The sequence below is a fragment of the Lonchura striata genome, chromosome 3 (genome assembly GCF_046129695.1).
Source record: "Lonchura striata isolate bLonStr1 chromosome 3, bLonStr1.mat, whole genome shotgun sequence".
Lineage (NCBI taxonomy): Eukaryota > Metazoa > Chordata > Aves > Passeriformes > Estrildidae > Lonchura > Lonchura striata.
In genome coordinates, this window is record NC_134605.1 from 15,268,856 (window position 1) to 15,292,992 (window position 24,137).

Below are 24,137 nucleotides of genomic sequence, written 5' to 3' on the forward strand. Positions count from 1 at the left end.
TAAAATCTTAACATGAGGTCATTTAAACATGAAATTAAATATCTGACCAGAGAGGAACAAAGAAGGCTTATCTCCCTGTTCATCTGGCAAATGAATGACTGGGAAGATCACATCCTTAGAAGAGTTCTTGCAAAACAACTCACTGGGGACCTGATCATAACCGTGTGGATTCTGAAATGTTTGTTGCTCTTGTATCAGTGGTGTTGTGGTATTATTATAATGTAGACTTTGGGGTTTTGTATTGTATGAGAAAGTACTAGAAGGTGAGTCATAGCTCTTTTTTTTTCTGTTTGTGAAAACTCATTTTCTCCATTTTCAGTTATTGATTGATAGAAACTGATGACTCTGTCCTTGTATGGATATGGTGCTAAAAGTTTCATGTGATTAACAACATAATTGGGAACAGAAAAAAGATGGAGAGTGAAAAAGAAACTGAAAAATCCAGAAATTAAGTACAAACAAGACAGGATGAAACTGATTATTTTAAAAACATGCAGTAAACTGAAGAAGGAATAAATGGGTTTCATTTACATTATTTGCATCATACACTTTTGTTAGAACAATTTTTCAAGCTGAATACTGAGGGAGTATGGCAATATTAATTATTTGATGTTTCATTCTCTTCAGATGAAATGACGTCTTATCTAGATATTTCCTGAGAACCACTAAATCCTTAAGTCATGGAATACCTTATGAGCTTTCAAGTGTTACTTCAAACCAGGGCTTACTTTATAAAAAAATTCAGCAAAATCAGCCTAGAGGGCTCATAACAAAACAAAATGTAGACAAAGTATATCTTTCCGGCCTCTTTTGTTCTGTATTGTTGGGAAAGCCTTCAAAATAAATCCTGTAAATTGCAGGGGTTTTCCAATGCCCTGGGCAAAGACTAAGCCCATGCTTCATTAGGCATCACTATAAAGTAAGAGATCAGGGCCTTCCCCTCTCAGAGGTGACCTGCACTTCTCCATGGATGCTGGTCTCTGTCTTCATCCACTGCTGCTGTGGAGCACCTGAGGCCACTGTGTCCCTTCTGCCACATCCTGCCTTCTTTCATGCAACAGTAGAGAAGTCTGGGACAGTCCTCGCAGTATATTTATCCAAAACACTAAATTTGTCAACATCAGAAGGATTAGCAGCCAAGTTCCCTCTACTCCTGCCTCTTTTGGAAGGACATGAGGAAAGTTTCAGGACTATTATCAGAGGAATTTCTACTCTTGCTGGCAGAGGAGAAAAAGCAGTGTGTCATATGGCAGCCAGAAAATTAATTATGAAGAAAAGGTGTATATTTTTTTTTTCTGTTGAAGAGTATTTACAATGTTTTAATACAGTCATGATGGTGTATTCTTTTCTCAGTCTGACACACAGTTTATCCTTTTATTTTTATGTTCCTGCCCACCACTAAGGCATGGCCATTTAACTGTTAATAACAACAACAACAACAACAACAACAATAATAATAATAATAATAACTCTTTGTAATAACTGTTTTATACATCTACAGATGCAGCAGCTTGAGAAGCAAGTTATAGATGCTGATCGTCAAGCAGAGAGAGCGTTTCAGCAGGTATAAATGGAATAAGTATCTCCACTAGCTGTGTGCATGTGATACTTTAATGAGACGAAATTCAAAAAATTGCTTTAAGTACTTGTAAAAATGGAGAAGACAGTTTCTTTTGAAATCTATAGATTTGTCTTAACAGAGAGTTCTAACACCTTTCCTTGCTCACTATTCAGTTAATTTCAATAAAGTCAAAATTAACATCACAAATCAAAAGTAGATACATGGAATGAGCTTCTTCATTGATGCATCATGAGTCTTTGATTTATGATGCATGTGGAACCAAAAGGGAGAGGAAACAATAATCTGTTTTAGAAGATCTGTAAAAAAATAAAATCAGGCTACCCAATACTGCCTCTAGATAGAACTGCTCTGTGTTGTTCGTTCCTCTTGTAGAAGTTACATCATTTAAAGAATGAGACTGTGGCTAATTATTTAACCGAAGTTGCCTTTTGATTCCAAATGGCAGACTTAAGCTGCTGTAGACATTTTCTGAACATATTTCTGGTATCCCTGAAACATTCCTCATATCTTATTGTGAGACAGATAGAAACTGAAAATTATAAGACTAAAAGGTTCATGTACTCATTTGGAGCTAGAAAACATTCCTGACTACAAGCCAAGTATTTTTAAGCAATCTTTTAGAATGCTACCAACAATTTGCTGGGATTTTTTACAGTGTGCAATTGTTTATTTATTATAACATTGCTTACAGTTCCCTGTAAGTAAATTGCATTCTTCCCATACTGGTGTTTATAAAAGCTTCTGTGTTACAAAACTACAAGCCTCCCAAATAGTAACAAAACCTGTGTAAGATCTTCCAGTGTGTTGCTAGTACTGTTGGTATTAAATGAATAGGGAGATCTAATGAACTATGGGGTTTCTTCTCAAATAGGTTTCAAAACTTTGCAGGATTGTCTTAAATCGTAAGTGTGGAGGCAATTTTATGTTTATTTTGTGATTAAATTACTACCTTTAACTTGGAGTGTTATGTTCCTTAAACTTTTATATTGACTTTCCAAATAGGTGCAGATCATGGAAGAGAAATTAAAAGCAGCAAATGTTCAAACAAGTGAATCAGAAACCAGGTTGTATAAGAGATGTCAAGATCTGGAGATCCTGATACAAGATAAAAATGATATAATACAAAAATTGGAGCAACAACTTGAAGAACAGGTTAGAAATAAGGATATTACAAAAAGAAACATCAATTCCCTTTTTAATTATACAAAAGAAAAGTAAAAATTTAGATGAATGGATGACAAAAAAGTTTAGCATGATTTCTGTTGTTTGATTAAAGAGGTTCCCATTGGAAGTATATAATTTGAATAGTGTTTATTCCTTTTCAAATTAAGCTCTGGCTTCCACTGAAAGAACATGTGACCTTTAAGAGGGGAAAGATGATATTCCTCTTCACTGTCCCCCCTGAAGAGCTTTCATTCTTACTAGAGGAAAGAGGAACAGCAGCCTCTGTGAAGACCCTATTCCTCATTTTTTAAAAATGACCATATATTATCCAGGAGCCTGAATTTCTTCAAGTATTTTTAGGATTTGTGTCTGAAGATACTACTCAGGCAGATTATATACTCAGTGAAAAATATGCTTATGTCAATTTTTTCCAGAAGCAAATAAGACTGCAAGAAGCAAAAATCATAGAAGAAAAAGCAGCTAAAATAAAAGAATGGGTGACAGTCAAGCTTCATGAGGTATAATTCTTGCTACAATACTTACACAGAAAATATAATGGTGTGACTGGATATCCCTTTGAACTTTTGGCTGTTAAAGGCCTGCGTGCCATGGTAAAAACTGCTTCCCAGTTTCATTGATTTTATATTTATTTGCTGGAAAGAAGAGAATTGAAAACAATGGCACAGAGAGCAGAGTATCCATGTCACCTCAATTCTGATACCTGATTTGGTCAGCCAGTACGATCTGGGTCCTTTTTCTGGAGAAAGGACACAGCACTGCTCTCTGAAAGGTCAGTTTCTCTCCACTAGTTGAGAGAATTTAGCTGGCAAACTGAGCTTATTCAAGCAGATGCCTAAAGTGTGAATAATCCCAGAAAGCCGACCAAGCCTGCTGGGGCCTGGCAGAAAAAAGGCCTTGATCATTTTTTATTTCACAATGCCCACACTACTCTTAGTCATGAATATTTTCAGGGACACCAGCTCTAGTTTCAAGAGACCAGTTGTCTCCCTTTTTTCTCTGCTTTGGTAAGATAACCATGTCTCTGCCCTGCCTAAGGCTGCCAGCTTTGGGGTGCAGCTGTGCTTTCTCCTCCCTGGGTGTAGAATTTAAAGTTGCCTGTAAAAGTTAAAATCTTACTCTCTTGTAGTTAACTGGAAGCTATACTCGAGTTGAAAAACAATTAAGTTATTGCTTTTGAAATAAGAAACTAGAAGTCTCTTACATAAAATGTTTACTTTTTTGTCTGTGAGGGCTAAAATAAATTATTTAGAAATAATTTAATAAAGTTAGCTAAAATTATAATGAAAAACTTTGGACAAAATCAAGTATGACTCAGAGTATTTACTTACTCTTTATGGAAAATCTCAAGCTAGTTTCACAGATGTGACTAAGTGTCACTCAGTGGGAAGTGGAATTGCTGGCTCCCTTCTGTGTGACAAGGGATACTCAGATGCAAATCTGTTTTCTAATCTGAAGCAGGAGTTTGAACCAGCATCTTTTACCTCCTAGTTGTGGGCTACAGCAAAGGGTTGTTGGTTTTTTGGTTTTTTATTTCTTACACAAAAACTTTTGCTTTGTATAAATTTTGTTGGCACCTATTTTTTTTTAATTTTTGCTGTGGGATTGTAAGGAGGCATTAGGATCAGCATTCTGTCTGATTCCTCGCTCTGGTTTTGCTAAGTGGCACAGGAGTTTGTAATTCTAGCCTTCTGCTTTTATTAAAACGCCAGTGCAGTTTTCTTTTTCTCTTACTGATAAAGGATTTTTAAAGCAGTCATGGGTTTGCTTGGTTAGGGCAATGATTTTGGCAGAATTGAGCAAATAATCATTGCAGGGAATTTAGTTGTTCAGAATAAAGAGATGCCTAGACTGGTATTTAGAGAATTAGCAGAGAGGAGATTATTATTTGAACTAGCTGTATCCTTAGATAAGCAGAAATTCAGCAAAAAGGTAAAATATGTAATGACTTTTAAGATATGTTTCACCAATGGATGAGAGTACATTTATATGCTTTTAGTTAGAAGTGGAAAATCAGAATCTCCGCTTGATCAACCAAAAGCAAACCAAAGAGATGAAAACAGTACAATCTAAACTGCAAGGTAAATGTACAAATATTCTGAAAACTTCTCTCTATATGGCATATTTCTTTCTATTCCCTATTAATGTGTGCATCTACATGGTTGAAAATACTCTGTGAAATCACAAGGATTTCAGAGTCTGAACTGACATCAGCATGACTGTACATGAAGGTGTTAGAAAAGAAAAATTTGGTTTTATTCTGAAAAGACACACAGACAAGGCACAGCTGGTTTTTGAGGGGCGAATGGGCACCACTGATACTTAAGAGGTTCTGCAAGTAATAAGTGTAAATAGAAAAGAGATTAATATCCCCTCCAAGGAGCATTATTTCATATTGATCACAGTTGAATTTTATTCACCACCATGTTGCCTGTTAACCAATTTTCTTGTGTCTGAAGGTTCCCATTGTCCTCTCCATACTTGGTTGAGCTTACAATTTACTATCATATGAAAATTTTCTTATTTTGCTACCTAGCTGTCATTTCTTGATAATGTATCTTACATATACATGTAAGATACATTATCAAGAAATTATATAGACACATACATCTTTCTAAAGATATTTAGAAATCATATGTAGAGGAGAGTGAAATGAAAATGAAAATATGAAAATTTACAAATTCATATACAATATAAAGTTTTTAAACTAAAATGCACTTTTCTTTTAATGAAGAAACTGGATAGTTTTTCTTCTTTGCTATCTTTTGATAAGTAGCAATCCCATACACGTCTAGTCATTCTCTTCTGAGAGATCTATTTAAAGACTTTTTGAGACCCTGTAGTTTTGAGACCCTATAGTTACTGATATGCCCAAAAATATGAAAAAATTTATTACCATCTGCAGTGTCCATGCTGGTGACAGGCTATAAATTATGAACACATGGTACTGTTTTAGGCAGTTTTACAGGTAGGCCTTTTGTTCCTGGATCCGCCACAGAGATTTTTATGAACAAGGAGGACAGATTTCATATTCGAGGCATTCATCACTTTCTGCTTTCACTTTCTCTTGAAGTCCTTTTCCATACAGACCTTCTAAATCTGGTAACTTACTCTTCTGTATTTCCTGTCAAATTGTTAAAAGATTTTTTTCTTTCTATTGTTATATCAATTTTTCAGAACTAGAAACATTGCTCTGAGTTTCTCCTGATATGGAGAGATGTCAGGTAGCTTTTTTTTCTTATAAAACATTTTTATTATATTTTTTTTCTAAATTTTAGTTACATTTTAAAAAAAACTTTGCACTATAGAGTAGAGTTGCATAGCTTGTTGTATCTCACTAACACAAGATTTCTTAATTACTATTCTTCAGAAGCTACTGGTAAGAAATCTGTTACTTCAACACAAAAGCCTGGAGAGTGTCAGCGACTAAGCAGTTTGACTTTTGGATGCTTTTCAAATAGAGCAAGAAGTCCTCAGCCATCTCCTAAGCTTGAAGAAATAAGCAAGGCTTCATCTAAGGAGTCAAACTACCCTGAAGGCAAAAACATGCCAGGTACCTTGTCATCAACACTACCATTTTTATTCTGACACAAGTGGGAAACTAAAATCAACAACTCTGCCAGTGCATCCAAACCAGCTGTTTTCAAAGTGCATACCAGTACTGTCTCCCTCTCCATTGCTACTCTTCTATTACTAGGAAGAAATCATCCTGTTGAGCACTACAGTCTCTGTAATACCACTAGTGCATTATCTGACAGCATGAAGAGGCTCCTGGGTGCTTTGGCTACAAAGTAAAGATGTGGTTGTGACCTTTGTTGTTGCTCTGGTCCTTTGCTCAAATCCCTTGTACTGTTTATGACTTAAGTATTTTCTCCAGTTACTCACGGTACCCAAAATGGCAAGCTGAGGTGTTTTGAAAATCTAAAACTGAAAAAGATCCTATGAATATTTTCTGTATTTATATTACATCAAGTTCATTATGAAGGTGGCTGTGTATTATTACTTCTATTTTTACAGAGGAGGGAATTGAAGTAAGAGTTTTTTTTTTCAAGAGAAAGGATAAGACATAGAACCATAGGCTTGCCTAGATGGAAACAGATAATTCTGGGGACTTAATTACTTTAATGTGGGCGAAATTTAAATCTTTGTCTTATTCAGTCCACATTAACTTCACACAGGTCTTTAACACAGATTTTTCCAAGTGTCTGTGTAGAAAAACCCTATTCTTGCATCCAATTTAATTTGGGAGCATGCAGGCCTCACTAATATGTTGCAAGCTATAGCTCTCTCTTGTAAAACCAGGTAAAAGCAGAGAGCAGGAACAAAGCTATTTTTAACACAGCGTCTTTCCTGAAGTAGTTTCCATGAGACTCTTGTATATTTTAAGCATTCACCATTGGGAATACAATAATAGCTTCCAGAATAAATTTCTGTGTATAAACACTGTAGAAATGCTCAGAATACTTGATTTGTTAATGAAAATCCTTTCTGACAAGCTTTATTAAACTTTAATTTTCCTTAGATTTAATAAAGCAGCTGAATTTGTATGCCCTCTTAAGTAGTTGGCTTATTGTTAGGTTTTTTTGTTTGTTTTCACACATATGTGGCTTTAAAATATGGCTCCAGTCTGCCTATCTTTATATTTATTGATATTTTTAGTTCAGATAGAACTTTGAGTAACATGTATTACAGTTTTTTGGTACATTTAATTTGCATTCAGTCACATTAAAGAATTTATAATATTCTTCTTAATGTTTATTATCTACAATATTAAAAATAATAAATGTTCTCATACATTTGAAATTATTTCCTACTTACTACTTGCAGGCATGATGACAAAACCATTTATCAGTCACGTTTGCTAAAGTAATTTTCTCATGTTCATTATATATTTCTCCTCCAGAGAAGGATATCCTGGAAACTACCTTTGCTGGTCCTGTACATGAGACAAATAAAGGTCAGAAGTCATTGCAACAAAGTTCCTCTGGTTCAGAGCAGAACAAAAATGTGAGAACAAGCTGCTCATCCAAAGACATAGACAGTGACATGTCAAAGAACTCATGCACTACTGGGAGTGACTGGAGCTCAGATGAGGATGGAGGAGACAATAAAGGACTGAAATCCAGGTGTGCATCAACTCTTTCAAGCCACACATCTGAAGAGAATGCAAGGTACAGTAGAGTGGGAAGTGAAATGTATTTGACAGCATCTGATGATAGTAGTTCTCTCTTTGAAGAGGAGAGTTTTGATGTTAAGAGGACTCAGCAAAAAAAGCTATACTCATGGCAGCAAGGGTCCCAAAGAAAAGGCCTGAGCAATCTGGGTGGAAAGTGCAACTCTGACTTCACAAGGAAAAAGAAAGACCAAGATAGTTCTTCAGATGAACTAAATAAAAAATTTCAGTCACAGAGACTTGATTATTCATCCTCATCCAGTGAGGCAAATACCCCAAGTCCAATTTTAACTCCTTCTCTGACACCCAAACACCCAATTCTAGCAACTTCTGCAGGTTCTCAATGCACAACTCCATCAGATTTCCCCTCAAATTTGCCACATCCAAAGTTACGGACTCCTAATGTCTTTGGTCTAAATTCAGTGTTAGCAAAGAAACACCTAAGCCAGCCCCAGCTGAGTTCTGACAGAATGTTTGGTAGAAATAGAAATGCCATAAGCATGATCCGTCCATGGAGACCTCAGGAAACAGACATAGATCTGGTGGATGGAGAAGATGCTGATATTTTAGAGAAAATGGAGATTGGCTGTGATGAAGGAGTGTTTACCTATGACACCACTGAAGCACAAAATGCTGAAGCCCAGGAACTTTGTGATACGACAAAAAAAGGTGCTACCAACAAACCTCCAACGCCTCCATTACATCGATTTCCTTCCTGGGTAAGTGTGCTTATAGGTATTTCTCCTGCTAGCAAAACTAACTTATTTTCATTACTCTCTTCTGTGATTTTTGTTGCCTCTATTTTAATGACTTTATGTTCATTGACAAGACACAGCATTACCTTAATCAGAACTACAAGCTCAGAATCTAGTCTAATTTTCAGCACAGTATTCCTGCCACTGAAAAACATAGTCTGTATTTTATAGACAAACCCATCTTTTTTCCATGTGACATCTTAAGTTATGTATGTCTTTTTGAGTGTATCCACGGATGTAATGCTTATGACTGCATTTATTTATTTATCTGAACGCTAACACAGCTCAGGAATGGTGGTGTCAATGCCCTTGCTGTAAGTACTGTACCACTCACAATCTAGACAATTAAGTTGACAGCAGACAACTACAAATTATAGAAGTAATTTATGACATTTCCAAGTAAAATTTTAAAGCCATCATTAAATATGTTTATTAATTATTATTCAGGAATTATATATTATGTAACAACTTCTCTATATTTTAGTGAAATTTTTACATTATACATTTTGTTACTGTAGCCTTTTAACACAAAAAATGGTCAAAAAGTTGTCTTTTAATGGCATTTCTATGCTCCTAACACACAATATTCCATTAAAAAACATTTTTACTATAGCTTCTTTGGAACCCGATAATAGTATTTTTTAAAATCAGTTACTTATATTGTATGAAACATGTTGAAAAAGGCTACAGCTATCAGTGTACAGCACAAAAAGGAAGGATGCATTTTTCAGCTGCTATTGAGAATGTCATTGTATTAACTCTTTTATCACATAGTTGCACTAATACAAAGACTAGGAGGCTAAACAGAACAGAAGTAATTGTTGTGTTTTACTTATCTACTACCAAATCCATTCTGCTTGTATAGGAAAGTAGAATTTATGCTGTAGCCAAATCTGGTTTAAGGATGTCTGAAGCTTTCACCGTGGAATCTCTTAATAAAAGTAAGTGGTTTAGTTGTTCATTGTCCCATTAACAAAAGTTCTCTTCTTATGGTGATTTGTGAGCAAGGACCTTTAAAATATTTTTAGAAAGGTTTAGTTAACAGCTGTTTGAAACCTAGAAGGTTATCTTTCTATTGTCTTCTGGTACCTCAGATCTTGACTTTGTGCTGAATTTGTACTTTGTTCATTGAGTTTACTTTGGATTTCACTACTTTGAAGAATCTATACCAGGTACCAATTTTAAAAGGGCTAGTGTTCATGACTGCAATTTTATTTATGTCTTTAAAAGCACTGTAAATTTTTAAAAAGCTATAAATCTCACATCCAGAACAGTTCAGGAGTTAGTTTGTTTTTTATAACAGTTATACAATGCAAAAAATATTCAATTTTTATTTTGTTAATTGGACGGTAAATGAGGAAGGCAATTTATACAATATGTTGCTTTTTTAGATGCTGTTTCACTAACTTCATGCTCCATATCTGGATTATACACTTCTCTGATCTATAAGAACATGACCACTCCTGTCTACACCACTTTGAAAGGGGTAACTGTATTACTGTTTGAAGAAAATTTTTAAAAACCATTAGGCTTCACATCCAGGAACTTGCTATTTCACATTTGATACTACCAGTTGTAAGCTGATATATAGAGATCAAAGATCCCCAGAAGTAACAGAAATGTCAAATCACAAGGGGAAAAAAAATACTGCCTATAAAATGTTACTGGCCTAGATTAATTCTTCTTAGGTTCCTTGCTGATTTTTTTCCAAAGGCTTTTTAATTATTAAGCAGAACCACATGGTATTCAGTGTCATAATTAAAAGTGTGTGTATGTGTAGAAATGTCTTTGTGTCAGTGCCAAAGCTGTTTCTAGTCACACAGCCAGCAGTCAGTAATCACAGCATTGTTTGTCTTCTGGCAGCCTTTTGTGATTTGGAAAGACCAGTGCCTTAAGCTACCTCAGGTTTCTGTTTTAAAGTATGGGTGTGGTTGAGTATACAGAGGGCAGAGGGAATTCAGTTTCATGTTAACATTTTTGTGCCAGAACTCACAACCCAGGCAAGAACAGCTTTCAGCATTATGAAGCCAGCAGAGCCCTGCCACAGTACGAAGGAAATGACTGATACCCCTTATGCAAGCTATCAAAGGATGTTGTGTTCATTTCTGCAGAAAGCAACTCAAATAAGCAACAGCCCGTTTCTAGATGAGTCGTCAGGATCTGAGGAAGAAGACAGCTCTCGGTCCAGCTCAAGGACTTCCGAGTCTGATTCTCGAAGCAGAAGTGGTCCAGGGAGTCCTCGGGCTATGAAACGAGGTGGGCGAAACCCTAAGAACAAGTAACTTCTGGGAAGTTTGGAAAACCAGGCAGTTTACATGATTTTCTTAGGAATTTCTTCACTAAATAGTGTGGACTTCTAAAATCTAGGCTCTCAAAGCCCATATCTATTACTCAGTAAGGAGAAAGAAGCCCACATCTATTGCTCAGTCAGTAGAAAGGACTGTTATAAATGGCTTTATTTTTATTGCTATTGTTATAAATACCTTTTTAAGGCATTAATCTTGTAGCTGGCTGTTGTCATGAAGGAAAAGTGACTTGTACATTTAAAGTAAGAAGTACCATTCTATCTATACTCTGTCATACAAGGACTTCCTGTGACTTTAAACTGTAGAAAAACAAAAATGACATAGAAAAAACAATTGCCATCAGAAAGAAAACACTAATATATTCAAGTTTATAAAACAATTTCATGTGATCAGAAAGGAGGTGGAACGGTTGGTTCCCTCAATAAATTATTTGTTTCTGTCACTTCATGCAATAGAAGACTTTTTTCTGTTTTACAGTGATTGTCTTAAGGTCCAGTGCAAAGATTTAGTTAGAACACTTGAATCTGGTAATGTCCTGTGTTTTGTGGAAGACAAATCTCACAGTTCTAGGTGATTGTTTTCCATCTTCAAAATGGAAATAATATGCTTCATAATATTGAAAGATGCAGTCTTTCCTCATTAGGTGACATTATCAGTGTTACATCTCTGTGAGTATTTCTTCACTGTCTAAACCAAGGGAGACCAAGATCCCAGTGAGGCCAAGTGTTAAGATTCCTCATTATATATTGTTTCAGAAATGCTAAATAACATTATTTGGTAGTCTCAATTATACATGCAGAAATCCCAGTTACCAGGAGCTCCATTCAGTGACCCAGCAGCAGAGTGACAGAGCCACTGGTCCCACTCAACATTTTCCAGTGGCAGCCACAGCTGGAGTCCAGTCCTGTTTCCAGTGAAGTAGTTTTCCCAAATTAGTGTGAAAATGACCCATAGATCCTGCTTCCCAGCAGCCATCCTGCTGAGCAAAAAACAGTGCCATGACTGCTTACACAACAGGAAAGCTAAATTGGGTAATTTAAAAGCTGGTTTTACCTGCACTTTATATCTGTGTCTGTAAAATGGAACCATTCCTTTTGTTCATACTTTCTTCCCATAAAATAGTCCTTGCATTGTTTCATGTGTGGAAACCTTTCTTAACCACACACATATATGTACATGTCTTTGTTGAGATAACATTCTTTAAAAATCTAGGCAATCACACATTTCACCAAAAGCATGATTAGCTCGCTGCAATTTGTTATGAAAGATCCACCATGAGAAGAGAAGAACCCACTCTGAAAGTCTTGGTGGCTTACCAAAGCAATAAATGAGAAAAGCCTTTTTTAAGAATAAAATTGGCAAATGAGTTGGGAAATTTTTGAAACAAAGGAAAAAAGGCTTTTCATTTCAGTTTTGGAGAGCATAACCTTGCAGAGTGTAACACTAGTCCTTACAAAAGAAGACATTAACTTGCATGAAAATATTTCTGTAATGAGGGAGGAGTTTGAATTTTTTATTACTGATTGACTAGAATTGAAAGCAGGTTGCATTTTTTTCAGAATTAAAGATAATAAACTCTAAATCCTCCCTGAAATATGAAAATGAAACTGATAGAAAACCTTGGTATACAAATTCATACTGATTGCAAAACACAGTCACCTACAGCTTCAACACAAAGCAGATGTTGAGTATGACTTCTTAGTACGCAAGCAGTTGCCTGAGAAATCCGGATGCTATAGTGAGTGAGAAAAAGTGCAGGGGGAAGGTTGCTTCGTTTAATTAAAGATCCTGGGTTTTTTTTCTAGACAATGAGTATGATTCATGGCATTAACTCCCTCCTTAAAGAAGCTGTGGTAATGTAACAGAAAGTTATAATATACAGAAGACTTTTTTTATTGTTCCATTTACAAGGGGCTTTAACTGTTTAATTATGAATAAAATGAGAATTAGCACTGTGCTAATAATTCAGTGTGCTGATAGTCTAAAAAAGTCCATGATTCCTGATGAATTTATGGTGATACTTACATTTGCCTGCAGATTCTATTCAGATGTTTTTCTGCATGGCTACTCTGATCTCAGTTGTTTCTAGTGTAATAAATAAAGAAAAAAAACTCTACTTCTTCTTTTACTACAGGTGCATCTTTGTCTTCTGTGACCTCTGAAAGTGACTATGCTATTCCTCCAGATGCATATTCAGTAGATACAGACTATTCAGAGCCAGAGCAGAAACTTCCTAAGACCTCATCCTCATCTAGTGATAATGGAAAAAATGTGAGTATTGAAGTTCTGTGAAGAAGTGCACCTGAGGTACTGTGTATATATTTATGTTCAAAGACTGCTACCAAACCTTTTCATTCAATCTTGCTGACTCACAGACTGCCTTATGAGTACAAACAGCAAAATATACCAACAATGTTAGCCAAGTAAGACTATAATTAGTGAAGGAAAGTGGAAGATAATTCTAAGCTTTCCTATATAATGAAGGAAAAAATATAGGTCAACAATCCAGAATACAATTCAAATTACTTGCGATTTCCTTTCTTGGAACCAGGTGTGGTATCAGATTGCATATGAAATACTCAAAACAGTTTAAAAGTATTATTTGAATAGTTAGGTAAATAGAAGGGCATTCCAAGGAGGAGCTGATGTCATCAGTGGAAATCTATGTGCAGTAATAAGTTTGTATCCTTTCCTCATACAGGGAAAACGTCAGAGAAATCCTAGGTAGAGTAAAATGTGAAGACAGGCCAGAGAAACCAAATCATTATGACGTATTGGTCAGCCTGCAGGAGCTTTTTAATGGCTTGTGTCTGTAGTTAATGTTAACATACAAGTGGACTGACTACTTCCTGATGAAGATTATTTTAGGCTTTCTTCACAGAGCAAAAGTGTGAACTCTGTTCTGCAGATGTACACACTAGAGGTTTGTCTGTGAGATCAGAATTACAGTGCTTTATACCTGGTTTTCAGGTTAGGACCTGGAGTTCGGAAAAAAACCCCACATATATCTTTTATTCATCTTGCTCCTTGTTTAATATACAACTAGAAAGTAAAATCAGAAATTATCATATTCTTCATCCTTTTGTGTAGTTTGGGGCACTTACTCTCCTTCATGTACTACAACAGTAAGTAGGGATATTCATTAGTTATCCCATGTGCATGACATTTGTCTTAATTGATGCCTGTAAAAACGTTGTCCTTGGATTAAAAGTTTCATCAAATACTATAATTATTATTTAGCATGCTTTTAAGTAATTAATATATCTCTCTCTGTATTTATACCTATTTCCGAGGGGCAGAGATATGTATGTGTATCTAACCACTTTTTATCTAACTTCTAAACAGGAACCTTTGGAAAAATCTGGATATCTGTTAAAAATGGGTGGTAAAGTAAAGACCTGGAAACGACGGTGGTTTGTGCTTAAAGGAGGTGAATTGCTATATTACAAATCTCCAGTAAGTATATGTAACTTACCTGTTGTTTTGTATTAGATTGTTTTCTGATAATCTAAGGCTGCTAGAAGGAAAAAAAATGCACTTCTGGTTTATGAGCTGTTAGAGAGTAATTCAGTACTCACTTCCTCAAGAAGTGTACAAGGGACACAATGTCTAACTAGAAAGTATTTATCAAGATTAATGTTTAAATTAGTCCTATATGAATTTACTGCTGTTTCTTAGTAGATTTACAATACTCTTTTTCCATTCTTTCCATACCAGAGTGATGTTATTCGAAAGCCTCAAGGTCAAATTGAGCTAAATGCATCCAGCCATATTGAAAGGGGTGATGGAAAACAAACAATTCAGGTGCCTGCTTTTCTCCTCTGTTGGTGTTTCAGCATTCCCTGCATCCCCAAAGCCAACCACTTGTTGCAGTCCCTGTTGCACTGCAAGACCAAGTGGGTACTTGGAATTAAATAATCAGTGCCTTTCATTTGAAACCAAAGAATTGTTTCAGTGACAGAAAATGTAAAAAGGCCTACCTGAAGTCTTGTTTGTATTGCCACAAAGGTTAGATTCTCACATATGGGATAGAAATAAAGAGAGCAGTTGTGGGGTCAGCCATTTGGGTAGAGATAATTCATTTATCTGAAAGGAGAACTGGGTATTTTCAACTTGCTGTCATGGAACTTCCCAGATAAAGCTGCTCTTTCTGGTCGTGGAATGTTTCATTACTAAAAAGTACTATAGGGAGGATAAACTCCCTGAAGTTGTGAAGCTACTGGTGGTGTATGTTACAAATCCCACACTGTGGGATCAAATATGTCAATGCTTGAAGCTCAAGTCTCTTTGTTACTACACAGCTGACCACGGAGAAACGAATATACTACCTGACTGCAGATTCCCCCAACATCTTGGAGGAATGGATCAAAGTACTGCAGAATGTTCTTAAAATACAGGCTGCCAGCCCTCTCTTCATACAGTCTGAAATCAAGCCAACCATGAAAGGATTACTTACAAAGGTAGGAAAACACTTCTTCCCCCAGTCTGCTTTATTCCAACATTGTTTAGGCCAACACTGGCCTTACTCTGGTATAGATGAGCATCTCACTAATGCTCTCATTCTTATGCCCTTAATAGAGTTACATAGTTTAAATTTCATGTCCAGTAATGTGGATAGGAACTTTAAACAAGACATGCATTCCCAATATCACCAAAGTTCAGAGATGGTGAAAACAGTCAGTATTTCTCTGTGATTACTGATGTTTTGTAATTACAGGTGAAACATGGATATTCCAAAAGGGTTTGGTGTACCCTAGTTGGAAAAATTCTGTATTATTTCCGTAATCAAGAAGACAAGGTAGGTCCCTTTCTTGTTTCTTCAGAGAATGTAGACTTTAAACAGAAACCTAGTTTTGTTAAGGTACAGTTGGCCTTGGTATCATACACATGTTGGAAGATTCTGTCTACTAGCCAGCAATCGAGATCACACCCATTGGTCTCTTTCTACAGGATGTGATACATATTATGCATGTTATCCCTAGATGAAGGGGGACACTGGTTTGCCTGGAGTTCAGGTGTTCCTTTCTTACAGGCTTCAGAAAAGACCCAGCTGTCATGTAGTTCTGGAAGCAGACCCTTTCTTATGTCTTTTGCAGTGGGCAGTGATGGCAAGTTTCAAGAATTTAAATGTTCTTTCTGTCCCTCAGTTAACTTCCAAATCCTGTTCTTTGGCATGTCACTGTATGTCCACAGTGCTGTAAGAGCTAGAAGGACACTTCCTAATCATGACTTTCACCTGTTCCTTTGCTCCCAAGGCATTGTATTTTGTCACCAAGAAACATCTTCTTAATGGAGGCAGGTTGGAAACAGGATTTTGAACAGTCCACTGAGCCCTTATCAAAAAAATCAGTAGACATTCTCATGTTTGTACTTCTGTTTTGAGAATATAATCACACTGAGTCCGTAATTCATAGCTTTTGTGTAGAGCCAGTTGTTCCCTTTGTCATCCTTTCCTTTTACAACCATTTTAAACACCAGCGAAACCCCATTTCTAGAACTGTATGAATAAGGTAGCAGTAACCATCCATCAAAACATTTCATTTTAATTGCTCTTTAAAACAATGTAAAACAGGATTTGGGAATCCACTGGCTAGAGTATAATCTCAAGGTCATCCTACAGAGACATTACAATTAACTTACAATTTCTCCTAGGGAAAAATCTCTATGTTTAACATATCAGAATTTATATATTTTTACCACTGAATATTTTGGCATTTTAGCATTTTCTTCAGTCAAGAATTTTGCTGGATTCTTGTGAATATTTCCCTCACATCTGGAAGAAGTTTAGCTGCCCTTTTAAAGTAAAATTGAAACAAGTTTGCTAACTTGGAACAGAATGAGAATTCAGCTTTTGTAAGCAGAATATGTATGAAAAGTTTTCCAAAGCTACTTTATTTCTAATGTTCAACAATATGCTAATTAAAATCATGTTTTCTGTAGCTGACTTTGTCTGTACAGAAATAAATTACACAATCTGCACTCGTTAATACAATAATGGAGTCCATTTAATTGACCTTCTTTCAAAATGGTATTCAAACTAAAAAGCCAGCAAACTGTGTTTTAGTTAAACTTGGTGAATAAATCAATCTTGAGTACTTACATGTGAAACAACATCTTTTGATTCACAGAATCTTATCTTACTCAAAAAGTTGAATGCTTCAGAAGCACTACAGAAAATACAAATCACACATCATTTTTTAATCCTTACCTGTGGCGCTGTGGGAAAGGAAGGAGTTTTGTGTAGAACAGCCAGTCAGCCTCTCTCAGTCCTGTCACCCAGCCATGAAGAGATTTCATGCTATATTCATGTTTGTTGAGGCTTCCTGTTGAGGGCTATGAAATAATTACTTCTGTGAAAATTTCTTCTTGAATGGCTTTTTTAGAGAAAATATTTTCTGCTAAATGATGCTAACTACATAGATCTCAACACTGAAGCTCTGAAGCTCTGTGAACTCTCAGACTAGAGAAAGAAACCAACTAGAAGGTCTATCACACAAAAAAGTCACCTTTTGAATTTTGAGTATGAACAAACCAGATACATCAACAGTACATTCCTGTCCTCTAAAATAACAAGGTCATAATTAAAGTTCTTGGCCTGACACAGGAAATTTTTGCTTGGAACCAGGTTTGGGAACTCTGAAGAATGACTTCTCTCACCCTAACATACATTAATTGCATTAGCTATGTACAGAGGCAGATCTGGAAAATAATTTTTGAAAACCTAATTTTCAGATTTTGGCACACAATCGGTCTCATTTTGCTCTCTGCAACATCTGGCTTATCTGACATTTCTTGGCAGGATTAGTAAATACAAATGGGTACAGATGGTAGTTCACATTTTAATTTCTATTTGTAGAATAAGAAAAAAATTGTGTAAATACTAAATATAATAATATATAATACAAAGTCAGTGTGCACTGAAACAAACATTAGCCTTCTCACCAATTTGATATTTACTTTTAGTTTCCTCTTGGTCAAATCAAGCTTTTTGAGGCAAAAGTTGAAGAAGTTGATAGATCCTGTGATTCTGATGAAGATTATGAAGCCAGTGGTCGCAGTTTATTATCAACCCATTACACTGTTGTTATCCACCCCAAAGACCAAGGACCCACTTATCTTCTTATAGGATCCAAACATGAGAAGGTAACAAGTGGATATTTTTATTGAGTTTCAGTAGCACATCTATGAGTATGGTGTTGTGATACGAATATTTCTTGAGAAGGAGAAGGACTACAAGTCACCTGGCTTGTATTTTGATATCATAAGGAGAAGGTTCTGCTTTATTAACATCGATCAGTTTGTCTGCAAATCAATGCTAGTGTAGGTAATCCTAGTTAAAATATACAAAAATATGCAGGCTTGCCTGCATAAGTAGATTTTTCACTTACAGTAACTTGTAGACAGAGCTGTAGCTGAGAGGTTACGAGGTACTGTTATCCATTTTCACTGACAAGACTAACGTAGCATAGACTTGCCCTACTTGTAGTCAAGGAGCAATGAGAGGTGGGGTTAAAACCATTTTTATTATTGTTGCTTCATTCCCAAGTAATCTTGTAGACCTCACTTTGCTTTCTGGACTTATCCCAGGTTAGCAGGATCTGGCAGTGATAAAAAATTATTTATGTAACCTTTTGGAAAAGGAAAGGAAGAATGCTCTGATAATTAGACTTGATTTCTGAGGGTAAAAACTTTTGGAGAGCCCTGTCCAATCTTCCTTGCTTAATATCTGTAACACAGAGACCATGAATGTGTGTTTATTCAACCAAAGGCAAACTTCTTTGGGCTTCAAAAGGAGTGCATGGTAGGGTTTCAAGTTGAGAGCAGAATCCTGATGAAGCAGCTCCTTCCAGCACGGAATGAGTGAGCTGCTATGTTTTTCTGCTTTAGGACACGTGGCTTTATCATCTGACAGTTGCAGCTGGAAGTACCAGTGTAAATGTTGGATCTGAGTTTGAGCAACTTCTTTGCAAATTATTAAATGTGGAAGGTGATGCCAGTAAGTTTATTTCCATTTCAACATACTGATCTTCCAATGCTTATTTAGTAAATGTACTTATGAACTGAATAATTGCAAAATTTATATATTTTATCTGTTTAGCTTCTCAAATTTGGAGACATCCTACCCTTTGCCATAGCAAAGAAGGAATTACTTCCCCTCTTACAACACTGCCATCAGAAGCTTTGCAAACTGAAGCAATTAAATTATTTAAGGTAAAACCACAGCAGATGCCTTTTTATTAACTAGTTTAACTCTTTGCTAAAGAATGGCTGTTAGTTGGCTTATTAGAAATATTCAACAGATAAGAAAAAAGATATGTTTATTTTTATCTTTAGTGGGAGTAACTAATAGAGAGCAGCAAAATGTGCCCATATTACCTCACCAAAGACTATAACTTCCAATGTAAAGATGACTTTTAGCTGTGAGGGAAGAGTTTAGGCTTCAGCTTTTAGTGTTCCTACTTATTTGGTAAGTTACTGATAAAGTGCAAGTTAGTAGAAAAATCCATGACCATCTTAAGTGATAATAATTTTACCTTGCAGTTCAAAGTTCCAAAGAATTTAACAGCATGGACAGATCCCTGCATTCAGAAAACTTTGTCTGAAATACTATTTTTTCAGTTAGATTCAGGGAAAAAATCATAGGCAAAAGTTTTGCATTTAAATAATCTGGGAGATATTTTAAAAATCAGAAGAAAAAGTAAATTTTAAGTTTAGGCAAGTCATGGATTATTTAAAACTGAGATAGAAAGCAGGGATTGTACTGCTCTTTTTAATAAAAAGAAAATATTTTCATATAATGTAGCTCTTCTTAAAAGACCAATTATTCAGTAATATAAATAGAGAAAATATTTCATAGAAAAATTATTAAAAGTATTTCACAAATGTTGAGTCAATTTTTAAAGATTCTCACAGATCTTTAAAAATACGCATACACATATGTCCCAGTGTAGTAAAAACACTTTATGATTAGGAGACACATACTGGTTCATAACCACTGAGCCACAGCTAGGTTCTTGAGAAATTTTCTGTGCCTTACAGCTTTCCCAGCTGAAGGCCAGGTAAGTAGTTGATGCCTAAGAGACAGAGTATGCTGCCATGCCATTAACCTGCTTCCAGGCTATAAAGGCTAATTCAGAGACTAAATAAAATTTGATATTCCTTTGTCTGTGTGTTGTGAAATAAATTACAAGTTGGAAGGCATGGAGGTTTGAGAAATGAATTTTCTCCACAAACTTAGACGAGTCTAAAGACCAAATTCCCTGAAGCATCAACTATCTGGAGAATTTTGATGTTATAGTTCAGATCTAGAGAGGAATTCAAGATAAGCACTGTATGTTTTGTCATGGACACTAAGAGGCAAACTTTCCAGCTTGTTTCTCTGGGATGTTTGAAGCAACGCAAAGAAGTACATCCATCTTATTTTCTGCAATCCTGCAGCATGAAAATTTATAAGGAAATGTACTTCTTTGATAAAAACAAATTTACATCAACTTGGAAATCACTTTTCAGACCTAATTCAAATCACAGACACTTACCTAAAGTAAATAAATTAGAGATTACTTGTATGACCTTTATTGAAACCTTGTAGAAATCAGCTGAGAAGTCAGGTAGGGAATTTAGAAACAGATCACGTCATGTTTCAGTCATCCCATTCATGATAAAAATAGACTAGAAATAGATTTGGCTTCCATCCACTTCTTGCATTTTTGCTTCTATCCCTTAAAAATTCAACTATTGTATACAGTAAATGCAACAAGTGATAAATATGCTTTCTTCTAACACAGCACAACAAATGCTTAATGTCTGGCTTTCCTGAGACAGTACTGTGTATAGGAAAGGTCATATTTAACCTACAGTAAAAATACCATGGAAAGCCAAGATGTAAATCGATGGCTCTGAGTTATGGATTTTTTATCTGTGTATATGCTGCCATGTTGTGCTCACTAGAGTTGTAGTCATTGAATTTCCAAGTCCTGTAGAGGGGTGAGCTGTGCTCAGCATGTCCTTAAACTTGTCTGCCACCACAATTGTTCCAACCCCAGTTACAGTTCGCTCTGTTAGATACAGAGTGAAAAGCATGGGTTGTAGGAGGTGTTTTGTCTCAAGTCTCTCTGTTTAGATTTTCATTCATTCTGGCCCCTTTTCACCCCATTTTCCAGAACCAGCAGAGTTTTCCAAGTCTACTGGTAAACTTACTAATTGTGATTTCAGCTAAAGAAGACTTTTGATATATAGAACATCTTAAAGATTTGCTGAAGCTCCCTTGTATGTAAACTCACTTGCTTATTATTTTATATCTAGACCTGCCAGTTGTTTATAAATGCTGCAGTTGACTCTCCTGCCATTGATTACCATGTATCTTTGGCCCAAAGTGCTTTGCAGATCTGCCTCACACATCCTGAACTTCAAAATGAGATATGTTGCCAACTTATTAAACAGACCAGGCGTCGACATCCACAAAACCAGGCAGGACCAATACAGGTAACCCAGTATTTATTTTAATGGCATGGATTTCAGGAGCAGTGAAGGAACTACACAGAGTATTTAGGATGGTAAAGAGGCTGTGCTCTTCTGCAGCATCTGCTGAGTTAAGATCCAATTCACTGCTGCTGTGCTTTCCTGAAACAAGCTGATGTTATCCTCTAACAAAGTATGTTTATCTGGTGGTAGAATATATCTCTGCCAAAGCTGTTTGTAAAGGGTGGACATAAAATGGGCTGTCTTCAAGTCAAGTGTTAAGTAAGAACATAAGAAACCTAATTATTTTTTACTACTTCTTTCCTAATAAAGGTGCTGCCTCAGGAAGCTTGGTGTGTTAAGCCACATAGCAAATTACTCAATAGCATGAGTGTGAAGTAAAGCTGTGGTGCCATGTAGTGGAATATCAGATAAGGCTCAGGGCTCCTGATAGATGTTCCCTGTTGTGTGCCATGCTGTTTTGCATTCACCCTGCATGCTACGTTATTAATACATACTTGAATTTCTTCCCTTTGTCCACTGCCTACTATTCACTTCTATCCAGATGTGAAATGAACTGGAATTGAAAGAAAAGCCAATATTTGGGCTTGCATAGAATGAACAGAACTGGAATGTTACACTTATGATGGAGCAATGCCTACAGAACTGGGAGATTGATCAGAAAATGAGAAAGGAAGTTACCATACCAAGGCTTCTGTAATAGATGTGGTTTTCTCTTACCATAGAAAGTAGCACATGAACATCAGCCATACCTATTACAGGACTGTGCCAGTCCTGTAAAATTTCTATTTCATACGAGGCAAATCAGATAAATCAAGATAGAGAAACACTGTTTTTTAAATCTCAGTGAAGCATTGATACACTGATTGTGAGAAAGTCATTGCAACATTAGTAAGTGTATATCAGGGGACATAAGAGCACTCTGTATTAAGTGAAACCAATGAATACATACTGAGCAACAACAATATACCAAAATATTGAATAATTGTTTTTTTCAATAGTTACTGTAAATTTGGTAGGAGAAAAAATTACTTATGTGCTGCTTCATAATATGTGTAACAGGAGAGCTGAATTAAAATTGCACAGGCTTCTCTTCATATCATAATGCTTGGCCTTGCAGCCTTAGTATTTCTCTTCCATTGTATTAACTGCTTTTTATACAAACTCAGCTGCTTTCCCATTTCCAGCCCCAAAAGAAACTTGGTGTACACATGTAAATAGACAGAGAGTATTGGGCCTTTCAATGAGGTGATATGCTTATTTACTCAGCTTTTTCTCTGTTTTTGTAATTCCTATTTCAGCAGTCTCAACTTGGCATAGTAAGCTGCACTGCTGGCCATCAGCCACAGCAGGAAGTTTTATGTTGTAGGATTTTTAAAACAGTGAATGTATTCCTTTTGTTCAGGGCTTGCAGCTCTTGGCCCTCTGTGTTGGACTCTTCCTGCCCCAGCATCCATTCCTTTGGCTTCTTAAACTTCACTTAAAGAAGAATGCAGATTCCAGGTGTGCCTGATACCCAGATAGTCAACTGGTCTTTCTGAAGTACTTTGTTTTCAATCTTTCCCATAACATATCACATCTTTTGACGTGTATTTTAAAATGAATTTGAGTAGAATTGCTACTAAAATATAGTACATATTACTTCTGTGCATCACTTGGGAAAGTTACAAGTTTTTATAAAAAATATTTTGCAGTGCATATTCTGACTGTATGTTGCAAAATTGTGAAAACCAAAACATGGCAATTACAAAACACACCCTGAGCCATGTTCATCTTTGGCACAATTCTGCAGGTCTCAGTAGACTAATTCTAATTCCACATGCAAAAAAATGTGTTGGAAATCTCAGAGAGTGAAATCTGAGTGCTCCTCCCATCTGGCCTCTCCAGAAATATTCACTCACAGTTTACTATCCTTTCAGTCAGTCCCTAGGTGTTGCCTTATTTCTCTTTTTGCCACAGGACTGAATTTGGGAAATACGCTATATATTGCCAGCGCTGTGTAGAACGTACCCAGCAGAATGGAGACCGAGAAGCCAGACCTTCCAGAATGGAAATCCTTTCCACTCTCCTGAGAAATCCCTACCACCATTCCCTGCCCTTCAGTATTCCAGTTCATTTCATGAATGGCATATATCAGGTAATGTCATGCAGGCCATGAAATCTGAGCTCTCACAACCCCCTGCTGTCAGCATACACATGAAGCAGTACATCAAAAGAGTAAGGTAAACATGGTTCAAGTTTCATCCTGTGCCAGTGCTAGCAATGGCAGGCACAAAGTATTTGCGACCTGATTTGATCAACTAAGAGTAAAAGTTTGGGGGAAAATCTTGAAGAGAAAGGAAAAAGTAAAACCTTTTAAGAGTGAGAACTGACAAAACTCTGTTTCTTATTTAACCTGACCACCAGATGAATGAATTAGACTGAAGGAAAAGGAAAGGTATTAAATTCCACTTCCTTTCATCAGACATCTTGGAAGTTAACTACTTCAGTGAAGGCCTGGAAGCACAGCTGTAACTCCCATTATCAGTCCTGAAGGATAACCATATTTGTTACAGAACAAACATGGCTCCGTTTTTAACTCTCTGGGGATATCATTAGTCAAAGCCCCTAGGAAACATTCCATGGGCTTCCAAGCATGCTGCTTCACATCCTGGTTTATG

The 24,137-nt window shown here is 36.2% G+C and overlaps 1 protein-coding gene across 1 annotated transcript in view; it reads left to right on the forward strand.

Moving 5' to 3' along the window:
* PLEKHH2 (pleckstrin homology, MyTH4 and FERM domain containing H2) overlaps positions 1-24,137 on the forward strand; it is a 53,275-nt gene that overhangs the window by 16,161 nt on the left and 12,977 nt on the right. Inside the window, exons 4-23 of the mRNA XM_021526437.3 lie at positions 1,502-1,564; positions 2,585-2,734; positions 3,181-3,264; positions 4,764-4,845; positions 6,135-6,317; positions 7,668-8,656; positions 9,558-9,633; positions 10,084-10,178; positions 10,804-10,948; positions 13,133-13,269; positions 14,344-14,454; positions 14,716-14,802; positions 15,300-15,458; positions 15,716-15,796; positions 17,962-18,141; positions 18,886-18,994; positions 19,097-19,209; positions 21,301-21,480; positions 22,883-22,980; positions 23,437-23,614. Coding sequence (XP_021382112.1) covers positions 1,502-1,564; positions 2,585-2,734; positions 3,181-3,264; positions 4,764-4,845; positions 6,135-6,317; positions 7,668-8,656; positions 9,558-9,633; positions 10,084-10,178; positions 10,804-10,948; positions 13,133-13,269; positions 14,344-14,454; positions 14,716-14,802; positions 15,300-15,458; positions 15,716-15,796; positions 17,962-18,141; positions 18,886-18,994; positions 19,097-19,209; positions 21,301-21,480; positions 22,883-22,980; positions 23,437-23,614 — 3,300 coding nt within the window. The remainder of the gene's footprint in view (positions 1-1,501; positions 1,565-2,584; positions 2,735-3,180; positions 3,265-4,763; positions 4,846-6,134; positions 6,318-7,667; positions 8,657-9,557; positions 9,634-10,083; positions 10,179-10,803; positions 10,949-13,132; positions 13,270-14,343; positions 14,455-14,715; positions 14,803-15,299; positions 15,459-15,715; positions 15,797-17,961; positions 18,142-18,885; positions 18,995-19,096; positions 19,210-21,300; positions 21,481-22,882; positions 22,981-23,436; positions 23,615-24,137) is intronic.